The sequence below is a fragment of the Podarcis filfolensis genome, assembly GCF_964270895.1.
Source record: "Podarcis filfolensis genome assembly, chromosome: 2".
In the NCBI taxonomy this organism is placed as follows: domain Eukaryota; kingdom Metazoa; phylum Chordata; class Lepidosauria; order Squamata; family Lacertidae; genus Podarcis; species Podarcis filfolensis.
The window spans coordinates 108650104-108676541 of NC_139605.1; the positions used below are offsets into that span (position 1 = coordinate 108650104).

Below are 26438 nucleotides of genomic sequence, written 5' to 3' on the forward strand. Positions count from 1 at the left end.
AGATGATTTCCACTGACTTCCCCTTCTTTTTGTAACACCACAGGGGAGGAGGGGGAGAGCTTTGGAGGAACACAGGGAGGGTGGTGTGAGGAAGAGAATTTGCAAAAGTCACCTCTGCCCTGCCCCCCACCCCCAGTTTCTGTTCCAAATAACCTTGTGTCAGCAGTGTGGGACAGAGAGAGATGGGTGACACCCTCCCTTCTTCCATGTTGTAAAAAATAATAGGGGAATTTATTATTTATAAACAAGCAATATGCTCCGTAAATCAGATACTTACTTCCCCCTCCCCAATGGATTCAAACACACATTTAACCCTTTATTCTGCATCCTTGGCTATAGAAACTGTACATGACGGATGCTAAATGTTGCCATAGCACTTTAAAAATAAAACACAAATTGCAGTTAAGTGCACACACCTTGTTTGAAGTTTAGTTGCAACAAGTCTTCAGTCCTCCTTTCCCATCTTCTTGCATTTTTTACATGATTTTTGAGATACAGTATGCTTTGCTCACTAGTAGCCGTGAGCTTTGCTACAACTAGTTCCATAGTATCCAATGGCTTTCAGTATTAGAAAACTTGATCTTGGCTCCCTCTGCAGGTCTTCCTTGAACAAAGTAAACAGCATACTTTCTTTTTCCTGTGTAAATCTACAGATTACACAGTACTAAAAGCAACAAACCACACACCTATCAAAGGCTAAAACAAAGTATGTGTTTATAAGAATAAACAAATTCAGATACTTTTGTATGAATAAGATCAGCGCCAGACTTTCCCACATGCTGAATTAACAAGGCAGTTTGAAACAGCATTTCAGGGTCTTTATTACTGAAGTCAAGGGGTACAGCCACCTATGTTTTTTAAAAAAAAATATTTACAAATATTTTAAGCAAAGCTGCTAAGTTTGAGGATAGTTAGGATCATCAATAACTGTAATATTGCCTGTGCTCACAACCCAGCTTTATAATGACCAGACGATAGGTTGGCAAATAGCACAAATATGCCTCTTTAAATAATGACTGAAAATGAAATTGATGACTGTGTACTTCTGTGATGATATACATGGTTATGGTTCCTGTTTCAAAATAATAGTGCACATTAACAGGTTATCAACCTGCATTTTGCTCTTAAATCAAACACCACGACCTCCCCTGTTCTTGCTCTGAAATAATAGTAATAATAATAATAATCAAATGCTCTTTTAATAACATTTGAACAGCAAAATATTTTGTTACTATTAAATATACATATACTTGAGATGTATGGGAAAACTTGCAGATCACACTTTTGTCCTAGAAGCAAAATATAATTTAGTATCATGCTAAAAATGATGCAGCACACCTGAAAGTTTGAATCCTCTGAAACCCACACACAAGAAATTAATAAGTGTACAACAAATAGCTAGAAGATTCCAGGCCAGGTTGTGAAATACTTACACCACACAGTACTTTTTGTTGGTTGCAATCCAGAGGAAGGCACTGACCAGCCCTCATCTGTCTCCACACAAAACATATAACCCACAGCTGAAATGGGATTTTCAAAAATAGATTGACATACAGAATGGAGGTTATGCTGGAAAGCAAAGCTAGAAGCCTATCTGCATGGGCAAAAGCCTATAGAGACTTTCTGGGTTATGCATGAATATTCCATATTCCACCTTCCTTTCACTTAGGGCCAATTTCCTTATTTGATTTAATATCCAAATTCAACTTTTGTTTTTTTTTAAAGGACAATAGGAGTTTCTTTTTTTAGAGGGGGTGGGTAAAATCAGGGTCTACTATAGTTCCACAGTTCTTCCCCTTTTCAGCAATAAAGGTTGTAGTGATGAGAAATTTCACAAATGGACTCCTGTTAGAATAAGATTGCTGAGTTCTGGTTCTAAACGAGTCTTGAATCTCGGCATTCTGTTGTGCTGCTACAACAGCCTTACAGTGCAGGCTGCTGAGCTTTAAAAGTACTAGGTGAAATGAAAGATGCTTGCCTAGTTCTGAGCCTTAGTAGTAAGGGTCTATATTTACCTCTCCCTCCCTGTGGTGTATTAGAGAGGTTGCGGGGGATAATGGAAACCAGATGTGCTGCTCAGGGTGTGCATTTCCAGTATCACTCCTCCTTCCAGGATACTTTAAGCCATAAACATTCTTCATTATATCTATTAATTTAGAACCCATAATAACAGCATATTGGGTTCAGGGATTAGAAAATAAAGTTGGGGGTTGTTTGCCTCCTCCAAGGCTTATATTGTGAGCCTTAGTCACAATTCTCCTGTACCTACATACAAAGAAAAGGCTCCTTATTTTGTAGTTCTCAGAGAGCAAGTGTTATTCTCAATTCTTGAAGGGGGAAGAGTTCTAAAAATGTTTATGAGCAAATATTTTTCTGCATGTCTGGGAGGTCCCCAGAGCCACCAAGTATTGGGGAAAAAATGAGTTAATGGGACAGTGTGTGGAATGCTGTGCCATGATGGCAATAGATATATATTTTTTTCTCTAATGCATTTAGTGGCAACATTTCAAAGGAATGAAATGAATTGAAATGAATCAAATTGAATTGGAATGAATCAACAACATTAACTAGGGTAAGGCTACATTGCTTGTGTTAATTAGTTCATTGTGTGCTCAAGAACCCAACTGATGTCAAAAGATACTTTAACATCCCTTGAGAACAAGAACCAAAATGACACTATTATTATCCCTGACAGCGTCTTTAAAGTGAATTTATAAACGAATGTATCTTCTGTGAATACTAAACTATTTTCTCAAAAATATTTCCAGCAATTTTTGTTAAATTAAATTTGCCTAATGAAATATATAGAAATAGGTTCTAGTTTTCTTGAGCATCTCATAAAAATATAGAATTGATAATCTAAGAGGGAAAATATCTCTGTTTATTGAAACTTTATAAAAATTTAAAATATCCATATAAACTCAATTATAGAATTTGCAAAGGTAACACTTCAACTACAAAAATATACTGGTGTCTATGTCAACTGGATTACTTATAAAATTGGAATTGCTTTAAGAAGTCACTGTCAGGTTTACAAATTCAGTTTTGTAATTGAGTGCTTTAACATATATAAAGATACTAGATTTTACCTTTGGTATATAATTTTAGCTTCTTTGTGCTTTGAACTGAGACAAAGCTAGGGAATTTGGAGTTTAATGCTTCTGTACAAGCAAAAGAAGTACATTCAAACAGAATATGGGATGCCTGTTCACTTGAAAGAATCATTTCTGTTTATCTCAAGATGTTGTTTTTTTCTACCCAGTGACATACACACACAAAAGCCCTTTGAAAATATTTTCTGCAACATTTGTTCTCTTGCATTAAACATTTCAGAGCATCTGTATAAGCAATTATATGTGGGTCTGGGTTTCACGGCACAATAAGCCAATCTTTCATTATAAATACACCCCACCACTCTGCAGGTTTAGATGATATGACAAGGCGTTCTATGGCTTATTTGACCTGCCTGAGCTCCATACAATGGGAAGAAGCCACATGGGGACCTGCCTGGTGTGGAGAGGGGTTCTTCATGATGAAAACATCATTTAAGATGAACACTGGCTTATTGTGACATGCAAACGAGGCCATGATATATGTTATCTACTCTCCAAGGAGTCTTATGACCACATCCTAAGACAGAGCACCCTTCTTTTAAACAAGTTGCCTGCCTGCTAAAACCAAATATAGTTTCTAGCAAAGTAGTGTGTGCATCTTCTCAACACAGAGATTAGAATTGACAATTTGAAGCAAAACGTATTGTACGTACAATTAACTGTGACAGCTTTCTTAGGATTCTTCTCCCTGTTGGTGGGCTGCAATAGGTTTTGACCCCCATACGTTGGAATAAAAATTGTGGCAGGTCTCCACCCAACTGGGAACCCTGGAAGAGTAGGCCTTCCAATCACAGGTGAGTGCTGCACACTCTGGCACATATGGATCCTTACTATAGTTGTGCATTTCAACACATGGACTGGCGCAAGGGCAGAAACTACTGCTACCTGTGCATTCACTATGTGGTGAAGATCCTTAGCCTGTGAAGGGAGCAGAAAAAAATATCAGATTTAATAAATTGAACCTATGCTAGCTATATGTTGACAGGCATTAACACCTGAAAGCAAAAGATTCAGCTCTTCTGCATAATGGCAATCAAATGCCATAGGCATTAAAAAATTCAGCTGTAGCACAAGAAATTCAAACATCTTGATTGACAGAATGTACATGTCCCACTTATCCTGATTGAAACGAAGATTCCAGTTGTGCCAGCAGAACTCTTCATGAGTTTTCATACTTCCTTTTTGTACTCTGCCATCAAAGGTTCTAAATAGAATCTCAAGTCTTTGTGGAATTTGGATAGAAGAGATTCATTTTTGACCTTTAATTTAAAAAAAATTAATATAAAAAATCCTTCTGAAATTCTTATGTTCACAAAAAGGTGTTTTTTTCCTCCTTTTACACATTTTTATGGCAGTAAAGATCTTTCAAAGTTTTTAGTTCTTCAATTAGAGTTTTGTTCTGGTTTTCAAGAACAGCAACTCGATTTTCAAGACATTTCACATATTCTTTCTTCTTTCTACGGCATTCTCGAGCTGCTTCTCTGAAATTCAAAAGCAAAGCTTGTTAATTATTACATAGAAGTCAAACTAGTTTGGAATTACAAGCATTCTGCTTTTGCTTCATAGCTGATGTTCATCTAAAGAGGCTTGCCTTTCTCATTTCAGACTGTGAAAAGTAAAACAAAGCCGCTTTCTTTGAAAAAATACTGATGTATCTACTTAACATAAAAATATTTAAAGAGCTGCAAGGATTAGCTCTTTGCAAGCTTGCTATTTTTGCCTGAAGAGTTCAAATTATTTATCATATTAGTGATCCAATTTTTTAAAAAAATCGTCTGGAAATCTGTAAACAGATAAATTATTTCATCTGCTTGAAGCACACATTTCAGGGGAGTACATTTTGGCTTTGTGAACAATAATGCTTTGGGGCTAATGAGAAATTAGAGGGTAACTCTAGGCAACTGGACTAGATGGGCCGTCAGCCTGATTCAGCAGAGCCCTGCACATGTCCTTAAATATGCTTTTAATAAAGTAACGAAGTTTGTCTACAATTACACATTTGAAGAAAAGGAAATACAGGGGCTGCAACAGAGGTTATCAGTGATACATGACCCTCTGAACAAAGTGACACTGTCCTCAGGATAAACATCCACAGCAAATACTTAAATACTTGAAGAGGGATGTGGCCATGGTCCCCTTATACCATTTCTTATAGCTGGCTAGTTTATTAACACCTTTAAGCTTTCTTTATCGTACCAATAATTTCAAGATTTTAATAAATTGGCACTAGCATTTTGGGGGCAATTTAGTCTCTTCAAATTGTATAATGAGCTTGCAGTGCCTCCAAGGAGATACAAATGCAGTATTAGTGACTAGTTGTATTTACCACTCTCATCCTGAGACACAAATGGGAATTAAGGAGATGCTCACATATGACACCTGTGGATCAGCTGCCAATCAGCTATTGGGCCAAGTTCTAAGTCTTGTTAACATATGAGGCCCTTAACAACGCAGGGCCACCTGGCCATTAGATCACCTGGGGATTAACTGGTCTGTGTTTTTATATTGCTGCTTTATTGGTTTCAGGTTGTGGTTTTGTTGCAATGTTTTAACTGATATCTTGGTGGTTGGTTTTAGACTGTACACAGAAATCTTTGAAATATAAAGTAGTTTAATAAATGCTTTTAAATAAATACATACATACATACATACATACAAGCACAATGCATGTGTCTCTGGTGTTAGAAGGACAGGACTGGCTGAAATCTACTTCTCCTTTGAAAACCTCCTGAGTTTCCCTTCTGTTTAACTAATGTATTAGTCTTTCTTAAAAAAGAATTAACAGCCCCCCTCCCACATTGTTTCTTTAAACTGGAAAAGTTTGAAGAAACAAAAGCTGTCAAACACCCCAAATAATTATAGTCTAAATAAGCATTTGTTTAGAAAGGGAAAAAAATATTTCTTGGGTAGTGGGGAAGAGGGCAAAATAAGAGAAGTCTACTGCTAATCTTGGGTGATATGATTCTGTAGCCAAAGATTATTTTATGGGGAATATATTTCAGTGAATGCCTAAGACCAAACGGGAAACCAAATACCTGTTTTTCATCAGCCGTATTTCACGTTTCAACTGTGGATCATCCGTCTTGGTTGACTGAGATGTCAAGGAGACAGGAGCTGTCATCACAACCGTCTGGGGGAGGGAAGTGGTGGTTGGTGTGCTGCGTATCTGGTATGTCTGCATATCTCCTGATGCAGCTGTTGAGGAACCACAGTAAAGAATGCTGTGAAGAAAGGTGTTTTAAAGAAGACCCACATTTCCTGTTTGAATTCGGGCAGACACAGCCAAGCACAAAATGTACACAGCAGTGGAGGGTGTACATGTAAAAAACTGGATATGGGCTCATAAACAAGTAGCCAGATATCTCTTGAGGATAAACATGACACCTTTTCAACAATTTTAGTTTTACTTCCCTTCCTTCAGAATGTATTTTGACAAAACTATTTTGAAGCAGCAGTACCTTCAAAACAATGCTGATGAATATACAATATTGGTTAATTCCATAATTCTGCTGACTTCATTCCTAGGCAGAAGCTTAAGGAAGCCCAACATGACACTGGCAATGCAGAAACATGATTTGTGTTAAAACTGGGCCCTCAGCTGCTGCATGTGCAATGTTAGTTCACCAGCCCAACTCCTGCCTGGGTCGCAGATCCAAGGCATGCTTAATGCTGTACATGCAGATGAGGACACCTTGTTTTAAGAAGGCTGTGCAGAACCCTGGATTCTGCTTATGTAGTATTGCATATCAATAAGGCTTTAGGCACGACACATACAATATACAGACTTTTATTTGTAAAGTAGGTATCATCCCTTGGAAAACCACAGTGGCGGGGAGAAATAGGAGCATTTCTGAATTATTTGTAGTAGGTACTTACTCTGCACGACCACCTGGTTGCTTGGCACAAGTATCTGCTGACCATCAGATGTCTGTACATACTGTAATAGCGGAGTCCCGCCAGCATTTGTAAAGGTCTGCAAACCTTGCACACACTCTGTCGCTGGGCTGCTCAGCTGTAATGGTCCATTTGGAGCAATGGCAACTTTAAGACAAGAAATAATGAAACAGAGAAGACACTGATCATTGTGCAGTGGTGTGTACGGTAGGTTTATAACTTCTTGACACCCCCCCCCCCAAAATAAAACCCACAATTTCCTGTATCATAAAGGGATGAACTTTTGCTTAAAAACACTGAAAAATTGACTAAATCTTTTCAGTTGCGAAAAAAGGTCACCCCAAAATGAAAAGCTGGAATCGCCGTATATGTAATGTCATATGACTCAAGGAAAATGGCTTCAAGAACTTGGCAGAAATATTGAAACCTTGCAAAAATGCATTGCAGGTATTGGAGAATCACTGGAAACGGGAGCCATCCATACTCCACAGATAACAAGAAGTAATCAGTGCTAAGAAAACGCAATCAAAGTGACGCAGGAACTTTCTGGTGCTTGCAGCAAAAACAAAAGACAAACTGCGACTTTGATTTATTCTAATCAATAAGAAGTGCTGTACATTGTACAAGCATTAGAAAATTTGCATGCTCTATTTTTCCTGTATTATATTATATTATATTATATTATATTATATTATATTATAATTATATTATATTATATCATAATATAGTATAGTATAGTATAATATAATTACATAATACATTATAGTTACATATACAAAAACTGATTTATTGATTTCAGGCAGGACCTCTTTTTCAAAATATTTGGAAATGACGGATGATTGTTTTTAGGCAAAAGTTCATCCAAGCTATAGGAAGATGAGGTTGTAAAAAAGTTAAAACCCTCATGTACGGCTATTATGTTCTTTCTGTTGTGCTGATATCACAAAAATCTTCCACCAATTACAGTCTCTTTCCTGTGAACAATTTACTTCATTTTGCAACCAGCACCTTCATTTCCCAAACCACATCATAGAACCATGGAATTGTAAAGTTGGAAGGGGACCCAAGGGTCATCTAGTCCACCCCCTGCAATGCAGGAATCCAAATTAAGGCACTCATGACAGATGGCCATCCAGCCTCTGCTTAAAAACCTCAAAGGCGAGTTCACAACATTCTCTTCCTTTTGCTGGCCTACAAATTCTGATCTATAAACTATTTAGTGATAGATGAATGGAAAAAAAATTCTCAGCAGAATTGTTATAATAATTTTAGAAGGGACCTTTGGATAGCATCATTCTCGGGCTAATACAAAATTCAACTTTAAATATAGTTCCAGAATATATATAAATATATTTCCAGAAACAGCATTCCTAACACAGACAATTATAAATAATACATACTATATTGTCCAGTGCTTGTTTGGTAAACGGGCGTAGGGACAGACATTGATGTGATAGTAGAGATACCAGGACTTGCTTCATCTCCTTTCCTGTCTCGTGCATCTTCAGAAGAAAGATCATTGAAGATTTTTCTATAAAAATTACAACAAAAATACCAGACATGGCTGAAAAACCACTTTGTAAAAAATGTAATCATTACTCCCAATGCATGCAGCACAGGTGACTCGCATCTTATGCTTATTTTACCTAGGCGATTGCAGCTTTGCATGGGTGGTGGTGAAGTAAATAAATGACCAGAGAGCAGAAGAAACCCACTCTCTGTTTACTTATTCCCCTCCGCGCACACACCTGCACAAAGCTGTGATCGTGGCAGAGGTGGATTTCAGGAGCATGACCGGTTCTGCTGCACTAGGTGCTGAGCCTAGGGGGCGCCGCAGGGCGTCATAACTGGCATAGTGATTTAACTAGAACAAGAGAAGGTGGGAGCATGCATTGACTTTGGGCCTCACACAGGGCGCTGCTGAAATCTGAAAGACCCAAGTCCGCCGCTGATTGTGGGCTTTCCTGGTTTTGGGAAAGCGGCATGAAGACTGTAGCAGTGTCCCAGAGCCCTCAAGCTGCTTTCCATTGGGTAAGGCACCAGGCTTTGGGAAAGGGGCACAAGAGCTCTGGCATGGTCCTAGAGTCCTCCTACTTCCTTCCCAAAGCTCTCCCTCAGATTCCCTAAAACTAGACCAAATCACTGCTCAGAGACTGATCCGCCAAAGACTGGATGACATCGATTTACAGCGAAATTATACGCTGGGGGGAGGTGTTTGTTCACCCCAGAACATTGGTATCACTTTAACTTACTGCGTTCCATCATACCTCTCCTCCCTTTCGACTGTTGCCCATAGACTGGCCTTCACCAAAGCGAGGTTTAATGTTTTTCCCTCTAATGTCCTGAGACATAGGTTCTCAAAGGGCCAAGCCCCCGCTGTGTGCGAATGTGATAAGGTGACGCCGGAGTCGCTCCAGCACATTATGTTCACTTGCCCCTTGTTTAATGTGCCACGGGCAAATTTGTTGGGATCAATCATACAGAAACTAGAGGGTACCCCACCAAAATTCCACCTTGCCCAAATCTTGCAGGACAAGGATACCCACACGACCCTGAAGGTGGCCAGGTTCCTAGTTGCTGTCCTTTCCCAAAAGCGACGCCAAGGAGCTCTACAAGCTAATTAAGGCGTAGCATGCCTTCCCATTTTATAGTATTTTATTGTTATAGTGGTGTTTTAGCGATCGTGTTTTTTTTTCTCCTTACGGCACAAACTGTTATTTATGTGTTGTTTTTACCTGTATGGGCCTATGGCCGCAATAAATGATATTCTATTCTTGGACAAGCATTTTTGCGTATACATGTGGACCCTCATGTAAGATGCGAGTTACTTTTATGTCTTTTCATGGTGGACAGAACCAGAATACAGAGAGAAAGATGCTGCTTTGTGGCTTTGGAGAAAATGACAATTATTTACCTTTTTAAAAAAAGTTGAATTCCACCTTTCTGCAATACAGGGGTGGGGAACTGGATTGTGTTGGTAGGCCAGGTCCTTATCATGACCACCACTCTGCAGCTTCTGAGGGATCTGTCGAACCCTGTGGGCTGCATGCATCTTACCAACTGGAAAAGCTCCGCTGAAGAGCACCAAAGAAATGCATAAGGAACTGACCTATAAGATGGACGGCGTGCTAGGATTCCTCTGGCTTTCTGTGAAGAGCCTATGCTATCTGAGGAATCTTGTGAATCGTCACTTTCTGACAAAGACACCTGAAAGAAACACATTTTGTATTATGTTGCTGAATAGCGTAAGAGACAGCAGGAATGCCAAGAGACACCTTTTGGGAATGCCAAGTATAACTGAATCAGCAGGTTTTCAACCATTTGAAAACGTTTTTTATTACATTTAGAGTTAACAAGTTTCTTCAAAAGGAACACACCACCACTGCTATTTAAACTAAAAAAAATAAACATGATCCATTGTAGAGTTTGTTGTCCTGAAGTAATTCATAGGACTGCAATATAAAACAAGCACACAAACACTGCAAACTCATGAGAAAAGGGGTTGGTCAAAGTTTCTGGAATAGTTGCAAAAATATTTGGTGTTGGGTACCGCTGCTCTGGGCTAGGTTGCCTGGTTAAACCGTTTCTGTCTGGACAGCCATCCACTCCGTGGCTGTTCAGTTGCTAGCCGAATCCGTCAGTGGGCGTTTCTTGAACCTCTTCCAGCAAAGAAGTTCTTTGACGCCAAGTCGCCGCCTACTTTCCCTGCGCGGAAGTCTTCTGCGCAGGGTGGGTGTGGGCAGCGGAGGACCTGTGCTCTCCTCGCTGGTCTCCTGCGAAGAGTCCTGGAGCCTCCTCTCTGCTTCCCCCATCGACCCCCCTCTATCACTGGTGTTGCGCTGATTTTCTTCCCCAGCCGGAGACCTGCCTCTCTCCCTGCTTGGCCCCTCTCCAGCATCGCTGTGGAGCCTCGCCTCCTCCTCTAGTTCCGATGGCAGTTCCCTGACATCCATCTCCCCCCCAGAACCCCCTCCACCCCCGGCCTGACCTTTCAATCCAACTTCGTCCCTGTCCTCGGCCGACAATGCAGGGAATCCCCGGAAGGAGCTGTCATCATCCTCAGAGGATTCAAAACCCGCTTCCCACCCACTCTGATCTCTCCCCGCGGGGTGGGCCTCCCAGTCTGAATCTTCCCTCTCCGACGCTTCTCCTTCCTCCTCTTCGGAGGCCGGAAAACCCTCAAAGTCCTCCTCGTCGTCCGTGGTGCCAAATTGCTCCTCCCAGAATCTCGCTGGTGGTTTTGGTTTGTGTGGGAACCGACTGTGGAACTCTTCCACTAGATACCCGTCATTGATTGCCTCCGCGGGAACCCACGTGTCTTCTCACCAGGGTTCTCCCTCCCAAGCTACCAAGTACTCCACCTTGCGCCCTCGCCACCTGGAATCGAGTATTTCCGTGGCTTGGTTGTGGTGTTCCCTCTCCTCTACCTGCGGGTGTGTGGTGACTTCTCCCTCCCGTCCCGGGAATTCCCGCCCCTCCCTGTACGGAGAGAGTAGGGACCTATGGAACACCGGGTGTAACTTCATGCTGTCAGGCAGCTTGAGCCTGAATGCCACGGGGTTCACCTGCTGTGTTACCTCAAAAGGTCCCAGCCGCCTTGGCTGCAACTTCTTGCACCCTCCCTTAAAGGGTAACCCTCGGGTTGACAACCACACCCGGTCTCCCACCCGTATGGTCTCCTCTTCCCGACGGTGCTTGTCTGCCTGCCTCTTGTAAATTTCCTTGGCCCGCTCCAAATTCATCTGGAGTTGCTGGTGCAAGGCCTCCATTTCTTCCACAAACTGCTCTGCTGCAGGTATGCTCCACCCTTCCTCCCCCCTCCCCGGGAAGGCCCTGGGGTGACACCCATAATTGGCCATGAACGGGCTCATTCCCGTGGACACGTGTTCAGCGTTATTGTATGCAAATTCAGCCAGCGCTAGTTTCTCTACCCAATCGTTCTGTCTCTCGCTGATGTAGCAGCGTAGGTATTGCTGGAGTATACTGTCCGCTCATTCCGCTTGCCTGTTGGTTTCCGGGTGTCTCGCCGTCGAGAAGCCCACCTCGACCTGCAGCAAGCTCATGAGCTTCCTCCAGAACCTTGAAGTAAATTGTTTCCCGCGAGCTGAGATGACCCTCGAGGGAGCCCCATGCAACCTGAAGATGTGATCCACAAACAATCTGGCCGTTTTCTCTGCCGTCACCGCATGTGAGCAAGCTATGAAATGGCACATTTTTGTCAGTAGATCAACTACTACCATGACTGTCTTCCCCCTTGATTTGGGCAAATCTGTCATAAAATCTATGGACACCACCTCCCAGGGTCTTCCCGGCGTGGGTAAAGGTTCCAGTAACCCTGCAGGGGCCGCCCTCTCCCCCTTTGCCCTCTGGCAGCGGTCGCACCCCCGTACGTACTCCCGTACATCTTCCCTTACCCTCGGCCACCAGAACTGCCTGGTGACAAGCAGCATGGTCTTGTGCTGACCAAAGTGCCCCGCTGTTGGGTTGTCATGGAGTTGTTTGAGTACCCTTCCCCTCAAGGTCTCCCCCAGTACGTACACCGCTCCCTTATAGTACAGTACCCCTTCCTTTTCCTCAAACTCTCCATGGTTTTCCCTTCCTTCCCGTAGTTCCCTGATTTTAGTTTGGGCGAACTCGTCGTCCCTGGTGAGACCGGCTAGTTCTCGTTTCCCAACTAACACTCCCCCACACACCCATCTGTCCTCGGGGAGCACGTGTCGGGCTTCTGGCGGTCCCTCTCCTTCCATGTACTCCGGCTTCCGGGAGAGAGCATCGGCTCTAACGTTCTCCTCTCCCGGCACATACCGGATCTCGAAGGAAAACTTGGAGAACTCTTGTGCCCATCGAGTCTGTCTCTGGTTGAGTACTCGCGCAGTCCTCCAGTACTCCAAGTTCTTGTGATCCGTGCAAACCTGGATCTTGTGCTGCGCCCCTATTAACAGATGTCTCCATCGGCGAAACGCTGCGTAGATAGCTAGCAGTTCGCGGTCATACACCGTGTAGTTCTGCTCCGACTTGCTCAGCTTCCTCGAGAAAAAGGCGCACGGCCTCCAGTCTTGATGGGTTCCTGGCTGCAAAAGTACGGCTCCTATGGCCCGGTCTGACGCATCGGTCTCTAGCCTCATGGGCTTCTCCAGATCCACGTGCAGGAGCTGCTCTTCCGACGCGAACGCTTTCTTCAGGCTTTCAAAGGATTGCTGGGCCCCTTCTGTCCAGACGAACTTCTTTTTGCTACTGAGACAATCTGTGATGGGTGCTGTCAAATGGGCGAAGTTCTTGATGAACTTCCTGTAGAAGTTGCTGAACCCTAGGAACCTCTGCACGTCCTTCCGGGTCTTGGGGGCCTTCCATTCCAGTACCGCCTGCACCTTGCTGGGGTCCATAGCTAGGCCCTTGTCTGACAACTTGTACCCCAGAAACTCGACCTCCCTTGCGTGAAATTGGCATTTTTCCAGCTTGACCCACAACTGGTGCTTCTGCAGTCTCTTTAGCACTTCCCTGAAGTCTCTGACATGTTGCTTCTCATTGTCAGAATAGATTAAGACGTCGTCCAAGAAGGCTACGCAGTTTTTGTACAGCAGGGACCCCAACACGTGGTGCATGAAAGCTTGAAAGCAGGCGGAGCCCGACTGTAATCCAAAGGGCATAACTAAGTACTCAAAGGCTCCCAGGGGGGTGAACATTGTGGTTTTCCATTCTTCCCCCTTCCTCATCCTGATCAAATTGTATGCTCCCCTGAGGTCCAGCTTGGTAAAAATTTTCCCCTGCCTCACCCGTGTTAAAATGTCGTCAATCCTGGGCATTGGGAAGGTCACGGGTTCTGACACCAGGTTGACGCCCCGGTAGTCCACAACGAGCCTGGGCTTATTAGTATCCTTTTTGTCCACAAAGAACACCGGACTGCCCCCCACCGCCTTTGATTCTCTTATGAAACCTCTTTTCAGGTTCTTGTCAATAAATTCCCGCAACTCCTGCATCTCCCTGTCCAACATGGCATACAGTTTACCCACCGGCAGCTGAGCCCCTGGGAGTAAGTTGATTTGGCAGTCAAAGGGCCTATGGGGGGGGTAGTCTATCCGCCTCCTTCTCGCTGAAGACCTCCTGCAGGTCAGCATATTGGGGTGGCACCTTCCCTTTTGGCTCCACAGCCACTCCAGCCACCCTGGCCACTGTCATCCTTGGGGTTCCCCCCCCATACAGTGTTCCAAGCAGTAAGCTGACCCAAAGGTGACTGACTGCTGATGCCATGCCACTACTGGATCATGCAGTGACAGCCAGCTCATTCCCAATATTATTGGGGGTCCTGACAGTGTGGCTACGTGAAAGGCAATGGTCTCTGTGTGCCTGGAAACCCTCATTCTCATTGGCGGGGTCTGGTGCATCACCTCCCCTCCCAGAAGTTCCCTGCCGTCGATGGTTGTCACTTGCAAGGGAAAATCCAGAGGCAGCAGGTGGAGTTGGTGCTCTAGAGCGAAGCTCTTGCTGAAGAAATTGCAGGAACTGCCTGAATCCAGCAGCCCCTTCACCTTGACTGGGTGCCCATTTGGGAGTTCTAGCACCACTTCTATGGCTATAGCTGCCCTGGGAGGGTCTGGTTGGGGGCACTTCTATTGGTTGTTGGCTTGGCTGCTGCCCCCGCTGATTGGCAGCCAAGCTTGGCCGTTTCCCTGGGCCTGATCCGTTTCCCCCTTCCCCTCACAGCCAGCAGCTCCCACCATCCCTTGCCAGGCCTTTCTTTGAGGGCAGACCCTGGCAAAATGTCCTGGCCGTTGGCAGAGGAAACACTTCTTGTTGGTTTTCCAATCCTTTCCCTCCCTCTTGCCCCCTTCAGTGGAGTTTGAAACCTCGTGTGCGCGCGCGCCATCTATTTCCATTGGCTCAGCCGGTTGGGAAGGCTGCCTCGGTATTTCAGGAATGCGGTAGTCATGGCAACGTTCCCCTCTCCTTTCGCTCTTCTCCTGAGCCCGCGCTTCCTGTCTTACGCCAATCGCAAGCACAGCCTTGGTCAGCTGATCCATCGATTGCGGGTGGGGCGCGTGGGAAAGCTCGTCCTTGACCGTTGGGGACAACCCCTCCTCAAACAACATCTGAATGGGTTCAGCGTCCAGATCCCACCCAAGCCGGTGGATTAACATCGCAAAGCACGACCAGTAGTCTCTAACTGATTGGCTCCCCTGCTTGCACCCCATCAATTGCCGTCGAACCACATTTTGCTCCACTTCGCTGGAATACATTGCATTCATTGCCTGAAAAAAATTCCTGAGGTCTTTCAAGGCGGCATTTTGCGTTGCCATTAGGGGCCTGATCCATTCCCGCGCCCCATCCTCCAGATGCCCCACAATGTAGGCCACCCTCTCCCCATCATCTGCAAAGTCATCATGCTGCAGTTCCAAAGCGTACTCTAATTCCGTTCGGAACGCATTGTAGTCCTGGGGCTTCCCCCCAAACTTGTGCACCAGCCCCGGTACCTTCCTTGCGATGGGGGTGGGTCTGACCTTGGTATCCTGAGCCCTCCGTTCGTCCAGCCTCGCCGTCAGCAGAGCCACATGCTGTTCTAAATCTCGGTTCTTCTCCACCAGATTTTGCACTCCAGCTGCTCGCTCCGTGGCGCCGGCTTCTCCGGTTTGACTCATTATGCTCCCCTGCCTGTCGCTGCGCACAAGCAACTTCAGGGACTGACGGATTGCTGTAATGGCTTTAGGGGTTGCTCGTGCATAAGTTACCACCGCTCTGGGCTAGGTTGCCTGGTTAAACCGTTTCTGTCTGGACAGCCATCCACTCCGTGGCTGTTCAGTCGCTAGCAGAATCCGTCAGTGGGCGTTTCTTGAACCTCTTCCAGCAAAAAAGTTCTTTGACGCCAAGTCGCCGCTTACTTTCCCTGCGCGGAAGTCTTCTGCGCAGGGTGGGTGTGGGCAGCGGAGGACCTGTGCTCTCCTCGCTGGTCTCCTGCGAAGAGTCCTGGAGCCTCCTCTCTGCTTCCCCCATCGACCCCCCTCTATCCCTGGTGCTGCGCTGATTTTCTTCCCCAGCCGGAGACCTGCCTCTCTCCCTGCTTGGCCCCTCTCCAGCATCGCTGTGGAGCCTCGCCTCCTCCTCTAGTTCCGATGGCAGTTCCCTGACAGGTATGTTGAAAAAGGTGGGTTTTAACAGCAGTGCAAATGGTGATAGCATTAAGAAGTCAATAGTCTATCATTCTTCTGTTTGAATAAGTGAATGTGTGATGTAGGAAGGAACAAAGATTGGTCTTTGCTGGTACAGGTCTGCTAAGCATTAAAATCAGAACAGCACCAGTTTATTTTAACAATATCTAATTTTGCAGTGAAGCCTGTAGCAATGTAATGATATATATTCAAGGCTCCAAACTGAAAATATGCAGATTTAGATAAGGAAGGAAGAACATACTGAAACAAAACAGGAATGTCTCAAGGACTCTTGGATTTTCATTCTTTCTGCGCACTTCACCAGTTTGGCAAATGTCAACAGTCCTTCTGGTGTTCCCAAATAAACGTCTTTCATTTACAGCTAACTGGTGAAGCAGCAGCAAAAGCTCCACAGGGCACAGAGCTCTTGCAAAAGTATATTGGTAAAGTAAAACAAAAAGAAGGCTGCTGTCAGGAGAGAGGGGCAGCTCTAGCTTTCCCTCAGTTTTCAGCGATGAAATTGCAGCATTTATATCCTACAGAACTCCTAAGTGTAAGACAAATTCCTCTATATTAGAAACAAAATGACTGCTTTTAGATCTTTGACATATGTAACACAGACAATGCACAAACATTGGAGTTTTAATTATTATTTTTAGGGGGCAATACTACTGCTATCTTCAACTAAGGCTTCAACTAGGGCTATCGTATAGGTGGAGCAAATTTGTTTCCTGTTGCTGGAGAGGGCAGGACCCAAACCAATAAGTTCAAATCTCCAAAAAAGGGGTTTTCAACTAATCATCTGGAAGAACTTCCTGATAGCATGAATAGTCCAACAGTTAAACAAGCTGCCTTGGAAAAGTGGTGGGCTCTCTTTCATTAGATGTTTTTAAGCAGAGACTGGGTGGCCATCTACCAAGGATGCTGTTGCAGCCAATTTGAATTAGATTACCTTTGAGGTCTCTTCCAATGCTAAGATTGTATTATTATAAATAACCAACAACACCTTAAGAGAAGGCTTACAAGGCTTTTCAAGACAGCTGAAAACATACACAATTGATCAAAACATGAAAAATATTTTCTATTGTTTGTTTCTTCCTATACTAGCTTTAGCTTTTCTTGTTTGGTTTTGTGTTGTTTTTGATTTTTTAATCATTGGTGCACATAAACCTGAAGATTTTAAATACTGCATTTAGTTTATGTGAGGTCTTATATGTCCAACCAGCCATAGTAACTACTGGCTCCAAAGAGTGGATGAGGTAAAAGTTCTACCCACCCAGAGTTCCTCCTATTGGCTCCACCCAAGTTCTGATCGTTGATGCACTTCCTATCAGCCATGTCAAAATGTTGCAATGCAGTCTTTGGCTCATGGGGGAGGGGTAGTTTCATAATGAGAAAAAGACAAAATTACACCCCCCCCCAAAAAAACCCACTTTCCCTGCTATGCTATAGAACACTAAAAGGCTCAAGTTAAGGCTCTCAGTCACAGCACTTTATTCCTATGTAACAGGATATGAGGGAGGCTTCCGGAGAGCAAAAAAAGAAGACTACTTTTTCCTTTCACTCCTAAACAATATATTGTAGCTCAGTAATAGACCACATGTTTTGCATGCAGCAGGTCCCAGGTTCCACCCCTGGGCAACTCCACTCAGCTCTGCGAAACGCTCCTGCCTGAAACCTCTGAACAGTCACTGAAAGTTAGTGTAGTCAGTACGGAGCTAAACAGATAAATTGTCTCTCTCAGTGAAGGTAGCTTCCTGTGTTTGTAGACAGCTTTATCTGCCCATTGCTGTAACAGCAGTGAAGTCGTATTGGGGGTTACTCACACTTACACAAGATGCAATCCTGTGAAGGATGGTAACACCTCATTCTGCCCATGCAACCCTTCCAGGGCTACTTCCTTTTTCTTACAATATCACTCTCCCCACCCCAGTTTTTAGAGTTTCTTCTCAGGCCTTCACATCTCTAGATGTGGGGGGCATAGAGGGAGTGCAAATTTTATTGGACAAGTGGAAGTTGTCCACCGGACTTGGTTTTGACTTTTTAATTAATTGGTGTTTAGAACATTAGGCATTTTAATAAATAAGACAAAATAATAGTCCATAATAATGATGTGGAGCTTCGCTGGCTTGCTGTTGTCACCCCACAATAGGCTGAAATGCACTATAGCGAAATTCAGGTGCTGTCAATAAAACTTCCAAAGAAAGTTAATAGTACCTGCACTGATTGCCCTTGTGGTGAGTGAATGACAGATGAGGTTTGAGCTGTATGAATGACTCCCTGGACTTGATCCCCAGAGAGCTGAACCACTGTCAGTGGAGTTTGACCTCTAAGGGACATCTGAAACAAATCAAGAGTTGATTAGCCAAATCATGAAAAACACAATTTAGGCAATAAATCAATAAGCGCCTACATTTAATGACACTGAGACTGAGGAAGAATAGTACTAAATTTCTAGTAAGACAAGACTTCTTAATATCCATCTGAATATCCATTTTTGAATAGTGGTTGCATTTAGCCAGCTATCATATCAAGACACCTCAGTTAACACAAGTTCACACCAGATGTCCTCAGGGGTAATGTGCCACTCAAAACATACATGATTTTCAGCCCAAGTAAGATCGTTTTCAAAATCTAATCACAAAATGTGGCTATTTTATGTAATTATTCGTTTCTGCTTTACAGTAACTAAGACAAAGATGGGCAGCCTGCAGCTTGGGAGCCTTTTGCACTGACCTCATTTCATGCAGCCCTAACACTTCCTGAAACTGCCCCCATTCCTCCATGCCATCAGACCTCCCTCTATTCTGTTCATTTTCTCCTTTTTTCCTTGACCTTTAAAAAGGATTTTGTCCCCCCCCCCCAGTTTTTTTCTTCATTATACAATTGGGAGATTCATTATTTATCTATATAAATAAATAAATATTGTAAAAGCTTTTTACTCATTTCATGGCTTGGAGAAAGTAATTCTGTCCAACCCCAACTGTCTGAGATTGGTAGTCTTGTGCATATATACATGTACAGGCTCTGGGCATAAGCACATCTGTAATTGGGAATTCTACTCTGAGATCACTATGGTGAAAAATGAAGCAGGGCAATCGTTATTCCAAAATAACTAATTCAGAACACTTTTGTCTCTGGATCTGTCCACTGCCTGTATATGGTTCCCAACAGATTACCCTAGAGAAAATTACCTCCCCCACCGCTGCCGCCAACAAAAAAAAAGGTTGACCACCCATGCTGTAAGAAGTCGTGCTTTTCTGACTTCCACTGACAAGAAAGTTCTGAAATTCAGACACTCTGCAACAGAACCCAAATTCATTAATTTTCAGCGCCATCTAGCAAGTACAGCCTCTGCTCTTTTCAACTCAGATCAAGCAGAGCACATGCATAAGCACCAATAAAATGAAACTTCACAACATCAGTGCTTGGTGGACTGCACCCTTTGTTTTGCTCCTGTCCTTTGTGCTAAGGTCAGAAAGGCCGTAGGAAGCAAAAATACTGAAGCAAACAACAGCTGATTAACCAGTATTTTTATAGCAGATTTGTTATGATTCTGTGACTGGGAGACAGTTTTTCAGAATTAGCAACTCTTAAGTTAAAAAACATGGAGATGCTCAACTTTCCCATTTCTTTGCTTAGCCGGTCAGCCTAGGTGATCCTGGAATAAGATCTAAAGAAAGAACATTTGGATTTTATGAGACATGTCAATATCTAGTGGATATGGATGCATTTTTCAGCTCCACACAGGAAACACATGATTAGCTCAAATTCCTGGAAATTATGTATGCACACACACACACAAATATAAATATAATGCACTGTAAAAAAACAACCCAATATTGTACAGTAAAATTTCAAATTAACCTACTTAAAAATTCCTCAGAGGATCTGACCTTAGATAGCTTTCTTTACCTGTTGAGAAACACGAGAAAGCTGAGCTGCTTGTAGCGTGGTACCTTGTAAAGATGCTGCTTGTGGAGGTGTTGCTGAATTGTTACTGTTGCTTTTGTAAGCCTCTTCCATAATCAGCCTATAAGAAACCAAAAGACAGCAAAATGCAGAGTTTATTATTACCCAAGAGAGACGGATGCTTTTCAAAGAGTGCCAGAGGACATTATAAAATAATACTGCCTTGTTGGTGATTACTGTCTTGGCTCTACCCACAGTTGTGTCTGCCAGCCATCGTAAAGAGGATCTTGCATCAGGAGTTGTCAATACAGTGGTTCCCCGCAAGACGAACACCTCGCAAGACGAAAAACCCACTAGACGAAAGGGTTTTTCCGTTTTGGAGGCGCTTCGCAAAACGAATTTCCCTATGGGCTTCCTTCGCAAGACGAAAGCCCATAGGGAAATCTCCAGGACAGCGGGGAAGCGCAGCGCGTCTTCCCCACTGTCCTCGGACCTCCTCCGAAGGCTGGCGGTGGGGCGGAGAGACCTCCTCCCGCTGCCAGCTTTCGGAAGGCTGCTCCGAAGGCTGGCGGCGGGAGGAGGTCTCTCCGCCCCACCGGCAGCCCTTGGAAGGCTGCTCCGAAGGCTGGCGGCGGGAGGAGGTCTCTCCGCCCCACCGGCAGCCTTCGGAAGGCTGCTCCGAAGGCTGGCGGCGGGAGGAGGTCTCTCCGCCCCACCGGCAGCCTTCGGAAGGCTGCTCCGAAGGCTGGCGGCGGGAGGAGGTCTCTCCGCCCCACCGGCAGCCTTCGGAAGGCTGCTCCGAAGGCTGGCGGCGGGAGGAGGTCTCTCCGCCCCACCGGCAGCCTTCGGAAGGCTGCTCCGAAGGCTGGCGGCGGGAGGAGGTCTCTCCGCCCCACCGGCAGCCTTCGGAAGGCTCCTCCGAAGGCTGGCGGTGGGGCGGAGAGACCTTCTCCCCGCGCCAGCCTTCGGATGGCTGTCCTGAAGACTTGCGGTGGGAGGAGGGTTTTCCTTCCCACCGCCAACATTCAGAATGCTGTTCTGAATGTTGGCGGTGGGGAGGAAAAACCCTCCTCCCACCGCAAGCCCCGGGAACAGAGGAGAAGCGCTGCGCGCCTTCCCCTCTGTTCCCGTACCTGTCCTGAAGGCTTGCGGTGGGGAGAAAAGCCCTTCTCCGCACCGCCAGCCTGGCAAGCGGTCTCCATAGGAACGCATTAATTGATTTTCAATGCATTCCTATGGGAAACCGTGCTTCGCAAGACGAAAAACTCGGAAGAAGAAAAAACTTGCGGAACGAATTAATTTCGTCTTGCGAGGCACCACTGTATGTGCAATTCAGAGACAGGCCCTGAACTTTGCTGAAAGCAATGGAACTTATGCAGCCTGAAACATTTTAAATCTTGCTGATTTCAACGAGACTTTGGTACACTGAACTTCCCTGGATTATGCCCACTGACAAGTATTCTGGACATGCTGCTGCCATGAATTTTGGACCTTCAAGAAATACAATGGCCTTCCACTATGCTAGATGGACCATTAGTTTGAAACTGTGTAATACGCTTCTTTATATCCTTGTGAGCGACACCTAGTTGATACAATAGTGTGGTAATTAGTCACATAATGGTCTTTCGTCACTCATAAATTCTATTTTTTACTGAAATGAAAAAATCCATATATAATAGTAGTTTGGATACAGAGCTCCTGTGAACATAACTCAGTGCACAGGATGCTCTTGCCTTGGGGCAAGGAAAGAGGGTTTTTCTGATTTCTTCCCCCCCCCCCGAACCCCTCAAAAGAATTTCTAGAACAGAGCACGGAGGACTTGCAGGAAGAAAACAGAATGGGTGAAAATCACCTCAACTGTGCCACAGGTTTTTTTTCTCCCACGAGAGAACAATAGGGGAGGAGTGGTGGTGGAGGACAAGTTATTTGTATTCTAGTTTGTTTCAGAACTTTCTGCATCTATGATATGTAACTGCCGTGCATTTTATTACACCTGCTGCACAATTAAGCATTTCCTGGTCAACAGCACCAAGGTATGCACAGACAGTGTTCCAATAAAAATACCTCTGAGGCAGTCAAAGATGATCTGCCAGTTCTGAGCATGTTGTTACACAACATTTGAAATAGTTGCAAGAGCTGTTGCTGAGAAACTGGAAATTACATTTCTCTCAATGGAAATATGAGTCATTGATTTTTCCCTGCCGAGACCAACCACAGGAGCTCAGTTCTAAAACCTGAAGAATGCAAGTCACCATAATGAAAAAGTCTCAAGAGCTTCACTTCAGCCTTTCCATTCTTAATCAGATGAATTGTGCTATCAAACAGCAGACACCTCTCATGAACACAATGACAACTTAGCACACACTACTCTCTCTCTCTCTCTCTCTCTCTCTCTCTCTCTCTCACACACACACACACACACAGAGAGAGAGAGAGAGAGAGATTCTACAAGTGAACTCAGATGTTGAGTTATAATAGCTACAAAGAGAAAACCAAGCTGCTAAGCAACGAGGGAGGTATCAGCAGCCCAGTGGGATGCCAAGATTTGCAGAACCAGAGAAAATATTTTGGAGGGGAATGTAAGAAGACAACCCCCTACCCCCACAGCCCAATCATATCAGACCATGCTCAGTGACCGTAAAATGCTCAGTGGTTTTTTGGAGTGAGGGACATGCTGGTGGTAATAGAGAAATAGAGCCAGCAACGGCTTGCTGACTGGAACACTGAACAAGAACACTGCAAACTGCAACATTCAGTTGCAGCTCCACTTGTACTATTCTACTGCTATGGTTTTCAAACTATCCTCCAAAGAACTCTGGTGTTTCTCAATAAGGAGATCAGTAAAAGTGGGAAAACTTCCCTAAAAGGGAGCTAGCCCATCATTACCAATAGTTGCAATGTGCAGCTGCCCAGGAGTTTTGTGAGTGTTGTATAAAGTGCCCTCTCTGTTCACAAAGTATAACAATGAGGCACAATAGGCCTGGTCAGTGCTCTGCAAGAACTGTGCATTCTGGAACATGCCCCACAGTCTTCTGCAATGAGAAGGACTTAATCAGCGAAAAAGTCAATACAGAAGTTCCTTAAAGAGTTTGAAAACTATGTACTTTTTCTAATTACAAATTGTTTACAAACTGAAAGAACAAGGCTTTTAAAAGCTTGTAAGGAACATGGTCTGGAAATATCTCTTCCATCTCAGGGAATCTCTATAACCTTCCACACAAAATGAGATATAAAGGTGTCACAAAATAACGCCATCCAACTACAAAGAACACAGTGTTTGTATTTTGCAGGCTAAGATTGTGACAACTATATTACCTATTATTATTATTATTTCTGTAGTGCCCTTTATCCAAGGATTGCATGGCAGATTACAATATAGAAACACAAAATACATGTCATAGTAACAAACGAAAACAATACCCTCCCATTCAGTTTAGAAGGCCATAGACTGTTTAATTAGTCAAAGGCCTGGGAGAAGAAGAATATTCTTGCCTGATGCCTAAAGATATGTAACAAAGGTGCCAGATGAGCCTCCCTGGGGGAGAGCATTCCACAAGCAGGGAGCCACCACAGAAAAGCCTTGTTCTCATGTTGCTGCCCTCTGGACCTCTTGCAAAGGAGGCACACAAAGAAGGGTCCAGATCAATTCATATTGGGAGAGGTGGTCCTTGAGGTCTTGTGGTCCTGAGCCACGTAAAGCTATATAGATCAAAACCAGCCCTTTGAATTGTGCTCAGAACTAACTGGCAGCCAGTGCATTCGGGCCAGGATTGGTTCAAACCATTTTGCCCCAGTGAGCAACCTAGCCACTGAATTCTGCACCAGCTGAAGATTCTGAATCATTTTCAGAGGCAGACCCACATATAATGTATTGCAGTAACCTAACCTAGAGGTTACCGGAGCATAGACAACAGCAGTTAGGCTATCCCTGTCCAGATAGGAGTGCAGCTGAAGTTGAGGGAAGGCACTCCGTACCAGTGAGGCCACTTGAGACTCAAATGACAGCAATGGAACTGGAAGGACCCCCAAGATGCATATCTGCTCCTTCAGATGAAGTTTAACCCCATCAGGAGCAGGCAACCTCCCATCCGTTCTGTCTAGGGATCCATCCACTAACAGCCTCTGTCTTATCTGGATTAAGCTACAGTTTGTTGGCTGTCATCCAATCCATTATTGAGACAAGACAACAGTCCAGCACATCCACTGCCTCACCTGCAGATGTAAAGGAGAAGCAGAGCTGTGTGTCATCAGTACATTGCTGACAATGTACTCCAAATTTCCGGATAACCCCCCTCAGCAGTATCATGTAGATAGATGTTAAACAGCATGTGGGATAAAACTGAACCCTGAGGAACCCCACAATGAAGTCTCCACAGGACGAAAAAGCACTCTCCAAGTATCACCCTCTGGAAATGACTGAGGAAGTAGGACTGGAACCACTTTTAGAAGTCACTAGCTGCCTGTGCTGTGTGCTGCTCACCCAACCTGCCGCACCTCCTCCATACCTCCCTGTCATGGGCCTGTTGGATGCAGAGGGAATGGTGGGAGGCACCAGTTGGGAAACCCCCAGAGGAAGAAGGCTCAGAGCCACGGGATTGGTAGTGGGATGATGATGAGTGGTCAAAGGGAGAAGAGTGAGAAGACTAGGAAAAGGAGGTGTCAGAAGCTGCAGGGGCAACAGGGTTGAGTAAACAGGAAGATGCGCTGTGGCAGACAGCAGTGCAGACTCACAGAGGCTTAGTGCAGGCAGGCTGTGGAAGAAGACAGGGAGTCTTCCCCTAACTCTGTGACCAGCTACTAGCCCTGCTGGTCTCCCAGAATGAAAAGATAAATGGGCAGAGCAGGCAAGCATGAGAGGCAATGGATGAACAAGTCTGGCTTCCAGTGGTTTGCGGGTTGAGTGAGATGGCTGACAGCGCAGAAGAGTCAGCAAAGCAGAGCAGGCAAGCTGCGCTTGTGGTGGTGGGGCAAGTCTAATGAGAGGGGTGGCACATATGGGGGCGGAGCAGGCAAGGTCACTGAGTAAGAGTGGTGGCGAAATGGTGTGAGCAAGCTACAGAGGTAAAGAGTAAGGGGAGGGAACTTTGGCAAGGAGTACAGTAATGGGAAGTGGAGGGGCTTTGCAGGAGAAGTGCTTTGGGGTGGGAGTTAGGGAGGTTGCCAAGTGAGCAGGGGTGTCACTTCCTAGTTATAATTAAAACAAAGGCAGAAACTGAGTCAGAACAGGCTGAGTCAATATACTACTTTCACACTTTTGTGGGTGCTCACAAATTCAAGAAAAAAACAGGCAAAACGTAATCAAACTGGGTTCTGCCTCATAGACAATTTCTAAAATAAATGAAAATGTTAAAAGGTGATCAGAGAAAAGGAAAGAAAAAAAAACAAAAACAAAAACAGCAAGTGTCTCAAAATGTCTATTTCACACATTCAACTCTTGACCTAGACAAAAAATAAACGAAAATTGCAGTTCTCAAGATATTTGCCTAATTCATTATTTTCATTTATATGGACCCTTGCATTTTTTTATTGGAGCGACATAATGTAATTACACAAGAAGCAAGTTTATTACTTAATTGGTAAAAAGCAAATGAAAGTCCCTTTCATATACTGTTCTTATGCTAGATTTTACAAAAGCAACAAAACCTTATTGTCTTAACTGTTCTTGCATTAAGCTTGGTTTAGCATAGGAACAAGAGTGGCAGGTGGGGTGCCATGCCAACATCCTCCAGGCAGCTATATAGCTCTTGGATGTGCCTCTTTGCCCAGTCTTTCCATGGGCCAGTGCCACCAGCAAGGGGCAGCTCAATGTGCCTTCCCAAGTGGCAGATGGGTAGAAGCTACTGCCAGTGGTGGTCAGCTACAACATGGGAAAGGACAGAGCTGGCCATGCTGCTGTCACATGATGGCAATGGGATCGATTCAGGCCTCTTCAATATACCAGCTTGGGATCTGAGGCAGCAAAGTGGCACCTTTTCCTCCGCCACCTCAACAACTACTTGAAAAGCTTTTCAGACATCTGTACTGTGTACAAAAATAGCACTTTACTGATGTTTCTTAAACATCAGTAAAACAAACATACTAAATCAAATCTCAATTGATTTGGGCAATGGGATGTTACAAAAAAAAAATGCTCTGATTGAAAATTTTCTAGAAAACCACCATCACTGCTACCACGTTGAACAATGCAAAACAAGACATTCATCTCTAATATGAAGCCTGTTTTATCTAATCACAATCAATTCTTTCCTACATGAACAAATGAAATGTAGTGCTTAATAGTCTTCTTTTAATTAAGATGAAAAGAAGTCAATATATATTGGCTTGATCTATCTGCAAGTTAAATATTCTATTATTATTTGCTAAACAAAATTTAACCAAA

The 26438-nt window shown here is 44.3% G+C and overlaps 2 protein-coding genes across 10 annotated transcripts in view; one reads left to right on the forward strand and one right to left on the reverse strand.

Annotated features, from left to right (window-relative positions):
* The window catches only part of LOC310755656 (transmembrane protease serine 12-like), a 38876-nt gene extending 17359 nt beyond the window's left edge, over positions 1-21517 (forward strand). Inside the window, exons 5-6 of the mRNA XM_083598912.1 lie at positions 20317-20365; positions 21382-21517. Coding sequence (XP_083455038.1) covers positions 20317-20365; positions 21382-21443 — 111 coding nt within the window. The 3' untranslated portion in view covers positions 21444-21517. The remainder of the gene's footprint in view (positions 1-20316; positions 20366-21381) is intronic.
* Positions 797-26438, reverse strand: part of ATF1 (activating transcription factor 1) — a 31690-nt gene continuing 6048 nt past the window's right edge. For 2 of the 9 annotated variants that reach the window (XM_083598949.1, XM_083598948.1), the window contains exons 2-8: positions 20063-20180; positions 18365-18487; positions 10117-10214; positions 8408-8538; positions 6990-7154; positions 6149-6308; positions 797-4594 (exon numbers count right to left, since the gene is read on the reverse strand). In XM_083598949.1, coding sequence (XP_083455075.1) covers positions 4450-4594; positions 6149-6308; positions 6990-7154; positions 8408-8538; positions 10117-10214; positions 18365-18487; positions 20063-20173 — 933 coding nt within the window. In that variant the 5' untranslated portion in view covers positions 20174-20180 and the 3' untranslated portion in view covers positions 797-4449. Of the gene's footprint in view, positions 4595-6148; positions 6309-6989; positions 7155-8407; positions 8539-10116; positions 10215-18364; positions 18572-19769; positions 19821-19950; positions 20181-20314; positions 20366-26438 lie in introns of those variants that run through there. The other 7 variants (XM_083598955.1, XM_083598953.1, XM_083598952.1 and 4 more) reach the window with 7 other exon arrangements.